Below are 15,640 nucleotides of genomic sequence, written 5' to 3' on the forward strand. Positions count from 1 at the left end.
ACACAAGATATCTAATTGTGAGTCTTAATCCATGACCTGTAAGGTGAATTCCGTATTTTAGACCTTGTTACATTTAGATACTAGTACAAGTGTACAACTAAAGAGACGTTAGGGGCCAGCACTAATCCAAAACTACTTATATAAAATAACATTAAGCACGCCTTTTTGGTTTATCTGGCTATTTATTTACTTCCATAACATTTGAGAAGTTACAAGGTTTGTAGACATCTCGTAATATTAAGTAGGAAAAGCCAGAATCGTAATTTCAATAGAGTGACCTCACTTGTCATTTTGATTCATAGATTTGGCCATAAATCATTTTAAACTACACTTCAGTCTTTGGGGCTTGTAACTGTCTCTTCACCAACGCAGTGTAAATTCCATCCTGGCTGAGTAGCTCTTCGTGGGTGCCGCTTTCTGCTATCTGACCGTCTGCTATAACCGCAACACTGTCTGCGCTTTTGACAGTTGAAAGTCTGTGCGCTATGACAAGAACAGTCCTACCCCTCATCAAAGAATCCATGGCATCCTATACATAGCATTAGAATTGGTTAATTGATATGTTTGATAAATGAACTAAATAAAATGCATCTAAGAGTACAATAGATAAAATCGGGGACATTTTGTATATCTTTGTCTTTTCGTCTTACTCTTCTTCATTTTAATCAGTAAAGAAAGGTCTAGGGCAAGGATCAAGGTTGAATATGCAACTTTGCTAGCTACAATAAATTACAAATTACTTTGCTAGCTTAAATATCTTAATGGGCGTGCTTGCCAGCACAGTATTATGTAAATAAAGCATTTCAAGGGAGGGGTGTAGCTCCTGACGCATAAAAATAAGGTGCACATTTTCTTTTCTTTTCTGATAATTTTGGGGCTGGAAAGGAGTAAGCTATGGGTGACCAAGAAAATGTTAAAATGGAACAGCAGAGACGCTAGTAAACATTCATACAAGAAAGTTGAGCAGCTCCGCCGGATTCAATGACCAGACCAAAAGTAGACAGTTTATTATCTAAGGTTTGGTTTGTGTCCTGTGCATGTGCGCACATGATACAAGCTGAGGTGCCACACATCCCCAATAACTGATGTCCAGCTTGCGTCATGTGCACATAGAATACAGGACGTAAGCCATATTCTATTATCTATTATTGAAAAGCAAGAACAGCAAGAACAATAAATGATTGGGTAGGAAGAAACTGAAGGTCCTTTGGAGGGGGAAGGCTGGAGGAGACTTTGAATCTATAAAGTACAGGGAATTACATAAAGGGGGAAAAGAAATATGGTTCTTTTAAAAACGAAGTTAGATATGAATATTAAGTCACATAGCGCTGGCCCATTACGTCATCAGCTTATATATGCAAATGCAACGCATTTGGTACTTTTTAAATCCATGAATTACTAAGATCAGCCAATCTTACCTGAACAAGGTATTCACTCTCGGCATCTAGAGCACTAGTGGCTTCATCCAGTAGCAAAACCCTTGGGTTCATTAGTAGTGCTCTCGCAATTGCTACTCTTTGTTTCTGTCCTCCTGAAAGCCTCAATCCTCGTTCTCCAACAACAGTTTTATACTTTTCTGGAAACTTTTCTATGAATTCATGGGCATTAGCCATTTTCTGGAACATTTATCTCTTTATCAGTATAAATGGAGAAAAGTAAAAGTTGAAGATGCTCATTTGTCCAAAGGAAAGGGGGGAAAAAGGATTAAACTCACAGCTACATTTTCTATATCAGTAAAGCTTGCTTTTCCGTTGAACCCATAGGCAATGTTTTCTTCCACGGAACAATTGAAAAGAACAGGCTCCTGGCTCACTATACTTATCTGTAAAAACATTGAAATATAAGGTGTTGTTACGATTCTGTTATTATAAACTGTGGTTAGACATCATAAATGAAGAGAGCATGATAAATGGGAGATGTATTAACATTTACCCTCCCAAGGATTTTGAGTACACATCTTTTGCATGAATTAGAGAGGGGTGATAACATTAGCACCTACTAAAAATGACCCGATTATTTAACCCATTCAAATTTGTCACAAAAGTCAAATAAAATCATTCACCTCGTCCTCGTCCTCGTCTCTTTATTGATATGCAAAATATTTATTTTAGATTCATTATATTAGAGATGACAAAAACTGCTATAGCTTACATTGTCAGACATCAGAGGTGAGTGAAATGAAATCACTCTGTTTATAGGTGAGCAAAACACTTAAATTAGGTATCATTTTATAGTTCACTCTTTGCTGGGTTAGTTAAAGAACAAAAATCTCATTGCCATAGGTGGGTTACGAGTCAAGAATTGAGTTAATGAAAATGGTGCCAGCATATAACATGGGAGTTTGAAGATCCAGATCATTGTGATTTGCCTGGGTAATTTCAGTGAAGCTTGGAAAGAACATGCTTAGACAGAAAAGATCGTCCATGGGAAACCTTCATGAAGAAAAATAGGTGACTTTTGTTCATTATCTTACCCAGTTCCGATGATTTTGCTTTCAGAGGTGAAATGATATTGTTGCAAATATTATTGATTGTAGATGATTGAGAGCAAGTACAATGGAATGCTAATGTTCATGGGCATGCTTATAACTTCCATGCTGGCTGTATAGAGAATGCAGCTGTCATCTCTGATATAGCTACAGTTTTCTTTGCAGGTAGTAGACGAGTGAAGACACTCTACTACTAAATTACACATTTACACGCATGAACAGAAAAATATCCAAAAACAAAATTACCTTTCTATGGAGATATTCATGTGATATTTCCACTAGTGGAACCCCATTTAGCAAAATCTTTCCCTTGAGAGGGTCATAGAACCTCTCAATCAAGTGGGCTATTGTCGTCTGCAATAGACAAATAAATAATTGTAACATTCAAAAAAGTCAAATTTGCTTTTTTTACTCATTTCACGTAAAGGCAAAAATGATACAAGAGAAAATGAAAATGAAAAGTTGAGGATAATATTATTACTTTTCCACCACCACTTGGACCGACAAGAGCAACTTTTGAACCGGGCCTCAGTTTTAATGTTATTCCCTGCAATTAAAATAGCGGTTGTAGATGGAGTCACATGTAGACTTGTAGTGATGGAGCTAGCCATTTTATTTGGGGCATACGTAAAATAAAAGTTAGATAAAAAAATTTGTGCAGATATAAATGTTCATTCAATAGAAAAGAGAAAAAAAAATATTGATGCAATCCTCTTGTTCGCAAGATATCAATTCTCATTATTACCTTAAGTACCATATGACTTGGCCGAGAAGGGTAAGCAAACCAGACATCATCCAATTCCACATCTCCATCAGGATTTCTGCCATCAAGGCTTCAATATTACTCAGAATAATATTACGTCAATCTCAATAAGAGGATAAAAGTACGAGATGGAACAACTAACTGACCCAATAGGGCACTTATCTCCTGATCTTGGCATGGATGAGATACGATCCATGAGCTGAAAAACTCTCCTGCTTGCTCCTGCAGCTTTCATTGCTGTTGTATATAATCCTGATAAAGAGGATACCGAGGACCCAACTGTAGATGGATAAATTTATTAGTTTTGTAATGTTTTAGTACCTATAAAGCTTTCAAAGAAGCAATGAAAGACAGAAAGAAAAGAGGCAGTTACAAGCAAGCAAACAATACAATTGAAAGCATGCTAGCCTTGGCTAAGACAGTTGGTTTAACATAACCCTAAATAATTGGATAAGGTGATTTACATAATTCCAAAGCAGAACCCTAACGTACGTCATGTAACTGTCAACAGTAATCAAACTGGAAGAGCCTCTTAAGAGGCTTTGCATTTAAAAGAAATTTCCCAATCTTTAATAATCATGCACAGAAACCTATCACACTTCGAACACTTTCAATATATATATATATTAAATGCAGAATGTTCTTTTACAACAAAAAATCTATAATATTGGTCGAGTTTCCTAGAAAATTTTTAAGTGTCTTATGATTATGTCTAAGACAAAAGCTAAACTCAAACATAATTTTCCCATGACAGGTACAGTTTGCAGGCTGTAGATAATGAGGAAAGTACCTGTTAGGCTATAAAGAATGAAGGATGTAAGAGCGCCTGCAGTCATGGAGCCTGTTATTGTCAAGTAAGCTCCATAAACCACCACTACGATGACAGATAATGTGGATGCTGCATTTAGTCCTCCAAAAAATAGGCCAACTACTCTCTGTGGCAGAAAAGGCAAACCTTAAAAGCTCAGAAATTCTCTCAAATATATGAACTCACAGCTTCCAAATGTGATTTGTCAAGAAACTCACAGCTTGTCTGAGGCCAAGCTTCAATGTCTCATCAACTTTTTCTGAGTAATTTGAAACCGCATAAGCTTCTTGAGCAAAAGATCTGACTGTTCGAATAGCCCCAAAAGATTCCTAAAAAGCAATATTGCTCAGGAACAAGGTTGACTTTCTGAATTAAAAAATTGACTAACATTCTTAATAATGTCTTACTTGGCTGTTCTACTTGTCTAGAACCATTTAACATCAATAAATTGACCTAGGATACCAGAAGCTAGAGGAACACATGCACAAATCAGTTCAGAACTACATTTGAGATATAATTTTTTTTTTCTCTTTTCATCTTTATTTTATCCTTTAACTCAGCAATCCTAACTTCTGTTTGTGCACCTACGAGTTCAATCATCAATAGAAATACTAAATTCGCTCCAATTGCCTGCATGGGTTGTATTATGAAACTTATCGAAGTAGCTCCTTTATCTAGTCGTCTCTTGATAAACTCTTTGATGCATTTAACATAATCAAGTCTTTAACTTTTTCTTTCCTTTATCTTAGCATTTTTTTTATAAGTAATCAAAATGTCATTAAAAAGCAAAAGGTGCAACCCAGGTATATAAGAAGTATACAAGAGAAACACCTAAGAAGGAGAAGAAAAGAGAACAAGGAAATCATGAAAGCTAAGCACAAAGAGAGCTAAAACGCAGCTGTCCAAGTACACAGAGTATTAAAAAATAAGGACATAAGCTCTACCAACGCCCTCTCACGGTCCTTGAAACATTTATCATTACGTTCCCTCTAGATATATATTTTTTTAAATATCCTTCTCCCTGTCCTGCACCCCACCTTTGCCATAAAACTCATCATAATCTTAAATCTAACCTCTTAAAACTCCCTTTTAGAATTTCTTTTTCGCACTTCAATTTTTCCAAATATCATTTATGCAACAAAAAAGTTAGTAATGTCGAAAATGCATGGTTCCCAATACCATGAATTGAAAACTTCAAAATAAATAAATAGCAATATAAAATTCATATTATGCTCACAAACCTCCGCAATTGAGGCAGCCACTGCAGCTGCAGCTTGAGTTGAGTGAGAAAGTTCACGAAGATAACGCCCAAATTTTCGAACAGCAATGGAAATGACTGGCACTACGGCCAAAGCCAACACTAAGAAGGAAGAAACATACAATAAGCAAAATTGGTACTAGAGTAATGAACATTGCTGTAAGTGAATAAAATCAATTACATGTTAACTTCCATGAAGATGAGAACATGAAGCCAATGCCAATAAATGCAGTTGTAAGATTTCGAAGTGCCTCAGAAAGATTGGTAGTTGCAGCATTCTTTATGATCTGTGTGTCTTCAGACAGCCTGCTTAGGAGTTCCCCTGTTCGAGTAACATCAAAAAATGCTATTTCCTGTGAACCATGTAGGATCAACCATGACAAATGGTATTCAGAGTTTCACATCAATACCAGTATGAGAATGATAGAATTAATTGGTACTGATTATCTAAAATATTGACTTCCATTGTTTCTAATGCTGCTCAACCTGCCACACTTAGATCTCACACTAAAGATGTTATTGACAGTTGGAAAATCTTGGTAGCATGACAGATTGATTAAAATTCCAACAAACCAACGTGTACAGTGGTTTAAAAATTGGTAATCTCACAGATGGCTGCTGGAGATTTTTTAATTCTGAGAATTAGTGTGTCTAACCTGATGTATAAGGTGACTGAATAAGTCCTTTCTCAAACGAGCTACAACCCTTTCACTTGCAGAAGAAAACAACCATGCTCGAACTGCTGTGCACAGAGAACTAAAAAAACTATGGTCAATTGACAGCAAACAACACAGAACAAATATGGGCTCTTAAAATATGAAACAATGATAGAAATCTATCCACATAAACACCAGAACTACACAGGTACAACTTCTCCTTTAATTTAGATCGTTCTATCTCAAATGCACTATTACCATCCTTCTTACGCATCTTACAACTAACTCAAACAAAAATGCATTTGATAGAGATCTTGTAGATTCGTGGGTCATTGAACAATATATATTTGCATATTATGGTGTAAAGCTCTAAATTATAGTGAAGTGAGCTCTGAAGTTAAAAAAAACAAAGTTAGGTTAATAAAAGTTACAAGAATTCTTGCCTTTCTTGTTTCTAGTTGGAAGAAACTGACTTTCTTGCCTACAAGTTTCTACTTCGGTGAAGGCTTTGCCGAAATAAGGCTTCCTTGTTTTGACTTTTTGATACTTGTGGTGTTTCCAAGCCAAAAAGAAAAGGGTAAAATCTTTGGTCCTCTTAATTCTTATGTTCTGGCCAAAGCATGCTTTGATTTATTGGAAATTGTACGCGAGAAGTACTTCTGCAAATCTATCCTCTTTATATAAAGCAATAATGGAATTACCAATGAAAAGTGAACAAAAAAGACATCGGTAATGATGTAGGACAAAAAGCCCTGTTTGAGCGGCTCTATTTACCATTCAAATGGACGCGGTGGACAGACTGCAGCAAAGGTTTTCTTTTCACGGATTTAAGTAGGTTTAGCTTGGTTTTTAAGGGTAATTTTTGTCATATTCTGTCATTAAGGTTAGCGTTTACTATTATACCCATATAAAGGCATGCTTTGGACTTCTTATTATTAGTTACCAATTCATCAATAATGTTTTAGTCAAATTTCTTCAAGAGTTAAGCAATGTTAACTCAAATCCCTACTCCTTCCACTGCGTCAGTTGATCCTATTGGATTGTAATGTTATTAGATTTATGCTTTCACAGTAGTTTATTTATTCAAATAGGTTTCTTTACTAATCAGTTGAAGCCTTTTAGGATCTTTCTTGATGCTTTTTGTGATGTTGATTACATTCACTTTTTTTTTTCTTTTTTTTTTTTCATAACAAGGTACACGCATGTGCCTGCATGCACATCATGTTCTCTTTAAAGTCTGAAAATGTTTGACAGCAGCCAATTGAACTCCCCCTTGAGGTCCAAACAATTCTTACTTAAGAGTCACTAGAAACTATTTTTTCTCAGGGCAGTAAATATGAGAGAGTATATCATACCCAATTACAACTATCAGCACAATATCCAATATGGTGTCCCTGATGGCATCCAGAGCTTCTGCCTGCTGTTCGGGAGTTCTGATTTCTCTTGATACAATGTCTATTATCATACCACCATATTTTGGCTGCACAGCAAGAATAATGATATATCTTTATAAAGACAAAGATTGCAGTAAGAACAGACCAAATTACATGTTAAAGTTTACTTTAGAACTTTTAAACTTGTCTCATGATCCTATGTGTACATATTCTTTCAGCTTATCAGAAGATAGGAGTCAGAGCAAAAGCTTTTACCTTTACGAACAAGTACCCAACTACAAAAGGAACTATCAATGGGGAATAGTAATATTATTATCACCCATTTATGTGAGTGCACATGTGAGTCACATATTGAATAAATAGTGAGTATTGTTAAGCCCAAACTTATAAAATTAAACTTTTAGGTTAAGTAGTGTCTAAACATGTCATATCAAGCCCCCTCACTTGAAAACTTCCCAAGTGTTTATCTTCCAATGGTTTAGCTTCTGATGGAAGTTTCTTGATCTTGACATGTTTGTGGCTTTGTTAAGCATATGGGTAGCTCCAACAGCGAGGCGTGTTTATGTGGTCACTACATTTAGTACAGCTCTTATATGCATGACAGCTTTTGTAATGTGAAGAACTCATACGCTAGGGGGATTTTATTTTATTTATAAATGCATGTGTGAGTGTTAAATCTCACATTGGATAATAATCATAACAATAATTAGTGGTTAACATTACACTTTTAGGGCCAAATCCATAGGCTTAAGTTTTTGGTTTAAGTGGTTTCCTAAACATGTTGAATCAAGTCCTCACTTGAAGACTCTCCAAGTGTTTATCTTGCAAACACTTAATAATTAAAACAATGATAAAGAAAGGTTTCTAAAGTCAAAAGTCCAAGCAAAATGAACAAAGGAATTTCCATGCAACAAGCTAGCTTACATAAACGTAGTACTGTGCAAACTCCTAGGCCAGTAGCAAAGAACTAGACTAGTGCCTGGGCGGTCCTATTGAAAATCGAGGTGATCAAGTGTCAAATGGTCATCAAGCCTCACAATCATCTCATTGGAAACAGCATTCATAATGCATCAGGCAATAAGAGGATTTGAAACAGACAAGCAAGACTTCCCATATTGCATTTAAGAAAACATTTAGACAAAAAGGTCTACATGCATGATTGGGCTTGCAAAGTTTTGATATGTTTTAAAAAAATCACATAGTTTTCAAGGGTCCTTGGCGCTCATGTTTCAAACATGAGTAAGGGCAAAGAAAGCTTCTGAAGCTAATTTGTCTGCATCCACCTCAGTTGATGGAGAGAATTTTCTTCAGGTTTGTTATTTTAACCAACTTTGATCCTTGGTTAGTATTACAAGCTGCTGTTTTGCAATTTTGCTAAAATAATTCCGTAGCATTTGTTTTTTTGATAAGTAATAGACTAATAGTCCCTTCTTATTAAAAAATAATTCTGTATCATTGCTATCTATATTTCAGATATTGATGGGAGAAAACCCCGAGAAAGAGGAATTTCTGAGCCCTTGGGCTTGTGGAGAAGCAGAAGTTGAGTTTGTAGAGATCCAAGTGACCATGGAGGTCGCAGTTTTCATAGTAAGCTTCAATATGTCAGGAGAGCATATTTGAAACGAGACAGATGAAAAAAGGCAGTGGAGGATTATCCTCAAATGACAATCTACAATGCTCATCTCAAAAAAGGGGGAAAAAAAAAAAAAATTCTAGGTGGAGTTGAGAAGCATACTGTTAGATATAATACACAAAATGTTATGTTATTCTATATCGTCAGTCAACCCTAAAACTTGTAGTAATTCAACATGTTTACATATTTATGTTTGTCCTCGTTAAAAAAAAAAGGTTCCTGTTTTCCTTGAGTCTCCAACATATAAAGGATTGACAATATAGCATAAACTTCCAACTGTATTCATTGATCGGAGACAGTGAGCCAACAGCAATCGTAAAAGAAGCTTTGCAGTTAAATTAACAATCCATTCAATATCTACCATTTGCTATTTAGTGTTGAATGATAATTAAGCGGAGGAGATAAAAATGAGAGAAAAAGAGATTGTGCATCGCCACTGATAGGAAAATTAACATACAATCAGAATACTTGATGTGGATGCTATCAACAGTGCAATGGTGGCAACAACTAGCTTCCCTGCATCAGGTTTTGCCTGTGAAACAGAAGGATTTAAACAATTAGACATATTTCAGCATTACTACTACATTATCAGAACCCATCACAACTTTCCCATTTACCAGTGATAATACTCTAGAAAATCCAACATTCGCTGCCTGCATTTGCCAAAACACAATTATAACTTTTTGCTAAAAAAAACTTTGAATTAGAGATGAACAAAATTTGTAGGCTTGCATAGGATGACTAGTCATCACCTCCACTGCATCCCCATGCTCAAGGTCTGTTGCAAGTCCATCAGCCGATTGGTCTTCATATGCTTTCCTCTTTGCCTACATCGATCAAAGCAATTTGACTTCCTCTTTTTTCAGGACCAATTAAAAGGGACCTTAATAGTCTTTTTCCAATCAAAGATTTAATATTTTCCTTTTCAAAATAACCAGACACTACCAAGGCCGTCTAAGAAAAGGTACAGATGAATACATGCACACAAATCATGGGACTGAAACAAGGAAGAACTGGATTTTGTTAAAGTAATGATTAAATGGTTAAATTTACCTCTTCCTATCAGGTTAAACTTTTAGAATAAGTGGCCTTTTAACATTATATCAAAGCCAGAGGTCATAAGTTCAAACTCTGACTCCATTAAATTCACCCCTCCCCCCATTTAAATTAAATATTCTACATGTTAGGCCTCACTTATTAAAAGGAGTTTAAATCCACAAGTGAGGGTGAGTGTTAAAGCGTTGATTAAATGATTAAATTTACTTTTTCTTATCGGCTTAAGTTTTTGGGATAAGTAATGATTTAACAGATTTTTCATGAATTATGAATTGAGAAAAGGGTACCTTAATCAAACAATATCAGCATACTTGTTATTAATCACATCCAAACCAAAAAAAAATTCAAATCAAATCAAATCAAACTCGCTACCAATCAACTCATGGGAATTAAGGATTTAAGAGAGGAAAATTAATGAACACAAAGAACGACTTGAAGAGGAACTAGACCACAAGATTTTCAAAACACCTTCTTCCTAAGCATGTAGCAAGCAACCCAACCATATCACCAAGAACACATAATAAGAACAATTTATATAACAGCACACAGAAATACAATAGGCAAAGCTCAATTGGCTGAACAGATACTTGGAAAAAGAAAAGGTGACATCACTAAATACAGCAATTGAATAGAACCAAGTTCTTGACATGGGCATGTTACAGAAAATTGAACAAACATGACCCTCAAACATATGACCCATAAATAAATCTCAAATAACAACAACCTAAGATGAACAAACAGAAAGTTAGAAACAAGAAGAAAGAAGAAAGAAAGCACACCTCCTTATTCAAGAGAGAGACTCTCTCACTTCCAGCGGAAGAAATGGACTTGGAGGTCCAATCCAAGTGCTGCTTCTTGCCCATCAAAGGAGGAAGCTGTGTTTCGCGGGAAATGGAGGTGGGTCAGAAAGTCGTTGGCAAGTGAGGGGTTCAAAACTCGGGGACAAAGATCTTCACAGGCCAAATGTTTTAAATTAACCTTTTCAAGAACACAAAAATGGATTAATAATGATAAATAAATTTATAATGAGAACGAATTTTCTTTTTATATACTTTGAGATGACCAAGTCAAGTTACACCCCCACCAGTCCAGCACCTGAAGCCTCAAGGAGGAATCACAACAACATCAAGAATCTCACCTTCCCTAGCCTATCAAACTCCAGTTGCTACCCAATTCTACATGTGATCTTCCTTTTCTTTTCTTTTTTCTTTTGTTTTTATTATATATATATACACATATTTTTATTTCCCCTTTTGTGTGGCTGAGGGGTTCACTGAATGAGAAATTGACAAGTCCGTTTATTATGACTCACGAGTCACGACTATGTACTAAAACAAAACATCACGGATTCAGATCTCGTGTAAAGTTTTTAATAACATATTTTACTTTATAAGATAATTTAATTTAAAAACAACCATTGAGATTGCAACAAAGGACTCAAATTCTCAATAATTATAATTTTTGTTATTATTCTTGCCCCTTCTTTTAGCAGAAAATTGTTTATTTTGATCCAAACCTTAGATAGATTGAGAAATGCAATCAAAATATAAGCATCCGGACATATGATATCATGTCCAACAATTTTACCTACTTTACCTAAATAATTTTTTTTTTTTTCCTTGGATATTAAACTACACTTTTACTAGGTATAATATGTGAAGAAGGACACAACCTGGTACGTACAACGTGCCAAACAAAAAAGGCACATGATCAAGATTTGTCCAATTGTGACGTGGTACAACTTTACCTAACCCTAAATTTCTTGCCTTCTCGGTATTTGACCTAACCTACACCTTCCTTCTTTTTTTTTTTTTTTTTTTTGGTGGGAGGTGGATATTATTTATAATATTCGACCCCCACTACCTCACTGATCACTCCAATAATTATATTCTCTCTTGTCCTGCCATAATGAGTTGTTAAATAGTCCAAAAACAATAGTCCGAAAACATGACGTTGACCCTCCTTCCAAAAAAGCAAATAAAATTATATAATTATAATACTTAAATATTAATAAATTTAAGACAACAAAAAAAAAAAAAAATAGTCCTAACAATTAATTAATGATATGTCACGAACAAATAGTGGTGGTGCCCCTCTTTAGAATAATTGTTATGGAGTGTTTTAATTTGTTAATTATGGTATTTAGTAATTTAAAATAATTGTGTCACATGTTAACTTACTAGCACATTATATGTTAGACGAGATTTGACGTGATATTTAATTTTTTTTGAAGTTAGAAATGTGTACAAATTATTCAAAATTGACAATTATATTGTCTTTTAGGGAAATTTTATATTCAATATTTTATTGAACAAGAAAAGGTTCAATCTTAAATTTCAACTACCACGTTACCAGCACAATGTGATTTGTCGATGGTAAATTGATTTGCCTAACTTTAGCTTTGAGTAATGATAGTGATCATCTTTTTATCTTCATAAAGCTGATGTGGCTTTTAAAATTATTATTAAATTTTATATGAATCATACTTGAATTTTGATCCAATAGTAACTTTGAAAGTCACATCAGCTTTAGGATGATAAAAAAAATGGTCATTAGCATTATTTATTAGCTTTTATGTATTTGTCAAATTTTATAAAATAGAGAATTAGTTCTTAGTTTGTAAATTCCATTATTTGAAATTAGTATATATGTTTTCATAAAAAGATTTAAACAAGGTTATGAATAGCTAAGATTGATTGTTTATAAATCAAAATCAATTTAAAAATGAAGTAATTTTTATTCTAGAATTGGTTCATTTGGTTTTGAACCAGTTCTGTGCATGGTTGGCCAAATCCCTGGAACCTCAATTTTGTCTCACTCTCTCAACCAATATACATCGCCTTATTATTGCCCAAAATCCATCTATTCTTCAATAAAAATAAATAGAAAATGTTTCTATTTGCTTGACCAAAAAATGTAAAGTATTTTTCTGTACGAGCAAGCTGATGCTTGGGCCGGAAAACGAATATTGTTCAAATTGTTGCCAAAAGTCGAAATGAGGCCTTCTAACATGGCCTATCAAGACCCAGCTCCAGCCCTGCTGACTGTTGAACTATACTTTGGGCTTACAACGAATGTTAAACCTTAGCCCATCCGATCACCCAAGGTCCCATATTGTCCAAAGCCTGCATTCGTAAATTGGTAATAAAGTAGACTAAAGTTTTCCTAAATTGAGGTCACATGATAGTCCATAATTAGTTAAGTGACGAAGAGTGTATAATTTTTTTTTTTTTTTTGACATATCTGTACAAGAGGAGGGATTCGAACTACGAAGAGTGTATAATTGACAAGTCAATCACTAATTAATTAAATTGACAAATCAAATTTTTTGCTTAATCATTTTATAAATTGTGAACTATCATGTTAATTTGTAACAAATCGCATTGCTCATAAGAAAGGAGAGGATACTTTGATTGGCAAATGGTGTATAGGTTTTTTTTTTTTTTTTTTTTCCCTAATTAAAAACGTACGAGGGACAATCAAAGTTGTTACTTTACTTTGATTTGATTATAGTAGCACATGCTCCTAGGTATCAATGACAGGAAGAGTCTAGGCCCTAGATAGTGGGAAATCATATGCACTCTCACAAAGTCGGTTGAATCATAGCCTAACTCAGCCTTACTAAAGACACTAGCGACACCCAAGTTGGCAGTATGAAAATAATTTCAAATGCTTTCCATTTGAAAATTTGACTTGGAGACCTTTCACCCACAAACCATTAAGAATTAGCCCGAATACTACTAAACAACCGTCTTCGGTGGTAAGTGGTTTATAGTTTATGCGGTTGGTGGCGTAGATTCACAAAAGTGGTGTATAGAAGATTAGGGAATGCCAATTAAACTATTATAATCAATTGGCCAATATACTTGTTATTTGATGATAATAGACTAATCATGAATCGCATGTAATGGATTCAATCCTGCCGTTTGGAAATAAAGATTAAAATATATATATAAAACACTATTACTAATTGCCTCTAATCCACTTAAATTTCCTTCTTTTTTTTTTTAATGCAAATTGTGTAAAAATTTGTTGTCTTTGTGGCAACCATCAGAACTATTCAAATTATTCTGAACATTGGGCTAGGAAACCTGAACCTCATCACTTGATGGGCCTCTGATCACAGAAATAAACAGAAATAAGCGAAGGTCCATGATCAAACCAAAAAGGATAATTTCATAAACGGTTTGATTTTGGTTCCTTGAGATTAGGGCGGCCGATTTTAGACATGCGAATTCAACAAAAACATTAGAATATTATAGTTTGACATAATCATTTTCGGGTCACTAATGGGTCGACCGTTCGACCCATTTAATAAACAGGCCAATCATAAGTTTACTCGCTTAACCATGGGTAGCCCATATAAAATTTTCTCTCCCACTCTCTCTTTCTTTACATTTGTTTAAACACTAAACCTAAACTATAAAAGTAAACCCATAATCATCGTCCTGCAATGTCGGAATTTGATCTTTCAAGTTTATTGTCTCGAGGGTGCAGTGCCTTATGGAAAAAAATAAAAATAAAAATACTTCAAGTTGATGTATATATATATATTCTTTGTAGTCAGAAAAGTTAATGAATCACTGTCAAAAAAGAAAAGTTAACGTATCTCCACACTAAATTATGGTCCTTCCACGAATTTTATAAAGTAAAAGCTTATGCATAAAAGAGAGCGAAGAAATGTGACGCAACATATAAATTAGTGTTCTTCCACGGACCACAAGTTCTTCGCCTTTTCCAAAATTGTAAAGCAAGATAGTCAGATTTCTTTAAAAAATCATTAAACTTCTTTAACATATTGCATTTATCAAAAACCAAAAATAATGCATTTAGCCCTATTTTTAAATTAAAAAGAAAAATGAAATTATATATAAACTATTTAGGTCAACGCACTTTTATTAAAAAGTACTCCTTAAGTATTTTTTTTTAGAAATTTAGTCCTTGAATCACTCAAAACTACTAGAAAACTTTCTACCGTCAATTTTTATTAATTACCGTTAGTCCACTCAAAACTCTCCGTTTTATCTGATTAAAATATTAATTTTTTATTAATTTAATTTAAAAAATTAAATCTTAAAAAAAAAAAAAAAAAATTGACTACGGTGGCCGGTGGCGGTGCCACCCAGCCACCACCCCAGCCAACCTGGGATGGCCTTAAACCCCATGGGTGGAGGTGGCCTCCGCCCAATCCCACCCAAGGGGTGGCTGGCGGCCACCATTGGGGGTTTGGGAGGCGGCCTGAGCCATCCCTCCACCCATGGGGTGGCTCACGGCCACCCTCTTAGGGGGTTTGAAATTTCGCCTTCTGAGGGAATTTGACATGGCCACCATAAGGGTTGGGGGAATGACCCGGTGTACCAGTCACTAACCACCCTCAATATATATATATACCATATATATTTTTAAGATTTAATTGTTTAAATTAAATTAATAAAAAATTAATATTTTAATAAAATAAAACGGGGAGTTTTGAGTGGACTAATAACAGTTAACAAAAATTGACAGTATGGAGTTTTTTAGTAGTTTTGAGTGACCCAAAGACTAAATTTCCAAAAAAAAATACCCAATAAGTTTTTAATAAAAA

General features: G+C 34.6%; 1 protein-coding gene across 6 annotated transcripts; it reads right to left on the minus strand.

Annotated features, from left to right (window-relative positions):
- Positions 1-122: 122 nt before the first annotated feature.
- LOC132180934 (ABC transporter B family member 27-like) lies at positions 123-11,252 on the minus strand. 6 transcript variants are annotated; one of them, XM_059593933.1, is made up of 18 exons: positions 11,195-11,252; positions 10,836-11,034; positions 9,753-9,827; positions 9,618-9,653; positions 9,458-9,532; positions 7,329-7,453; positions 5,974-6,073; positions 5,499-5,670; positions 5,301-5,419; positions 4,278-4,388; positions 4,042-4,186; positions 3,398-3,530; positions 3,234-3,309; positions 2,970-3,035; positions 2,735-2,842; positions 1,715-1,822; positions 1,419-1,616; positions 123-529 (listed from the first exon to the last, which is right to left on the minus strand). In XM_059593933.1, the coding sequence occupies exons 2-18, from the start codon at positions 10,917-10,919 to the stop codon at positions 326-328; spliced, it is 1,935 nt and encodes a 644-aa protein (XP_059449916.1). In that variant the 5' UTR covers positions 10,920-11,034; positions 11,195-11,252; the 3' UTR covers positions 123-325. The 6 variants fall into 6 exon arrangements, with proteins under 6 accessions (XP_059449916.1, XP_059449915.1, XP_059449921.1 ...); XM_059593932.1 differs by having other exon boundaries at positions 11,141-11,223; XM_059593938.1 differs by having other exon boundaries at positions 10,836-10,931; positions 11,195-11,212.
- Between the last annotated feature and the right edge of the window lie 4,388 nt (positions 11,253-15,640).

The sequence above is a fragment of the Corylus avellana genome, chromosome ca5, assembly GCF_901000735.1.
Source record: "Corylus avellana chromosome ca5, CavTom2PMs-1.0".
Lineage (NCBI taxonomy): Eukaryota > Viridiplantae > Streptophyta > Magnoliopsida > Fagales > Betulaceae > Corylus > Corylus avellana.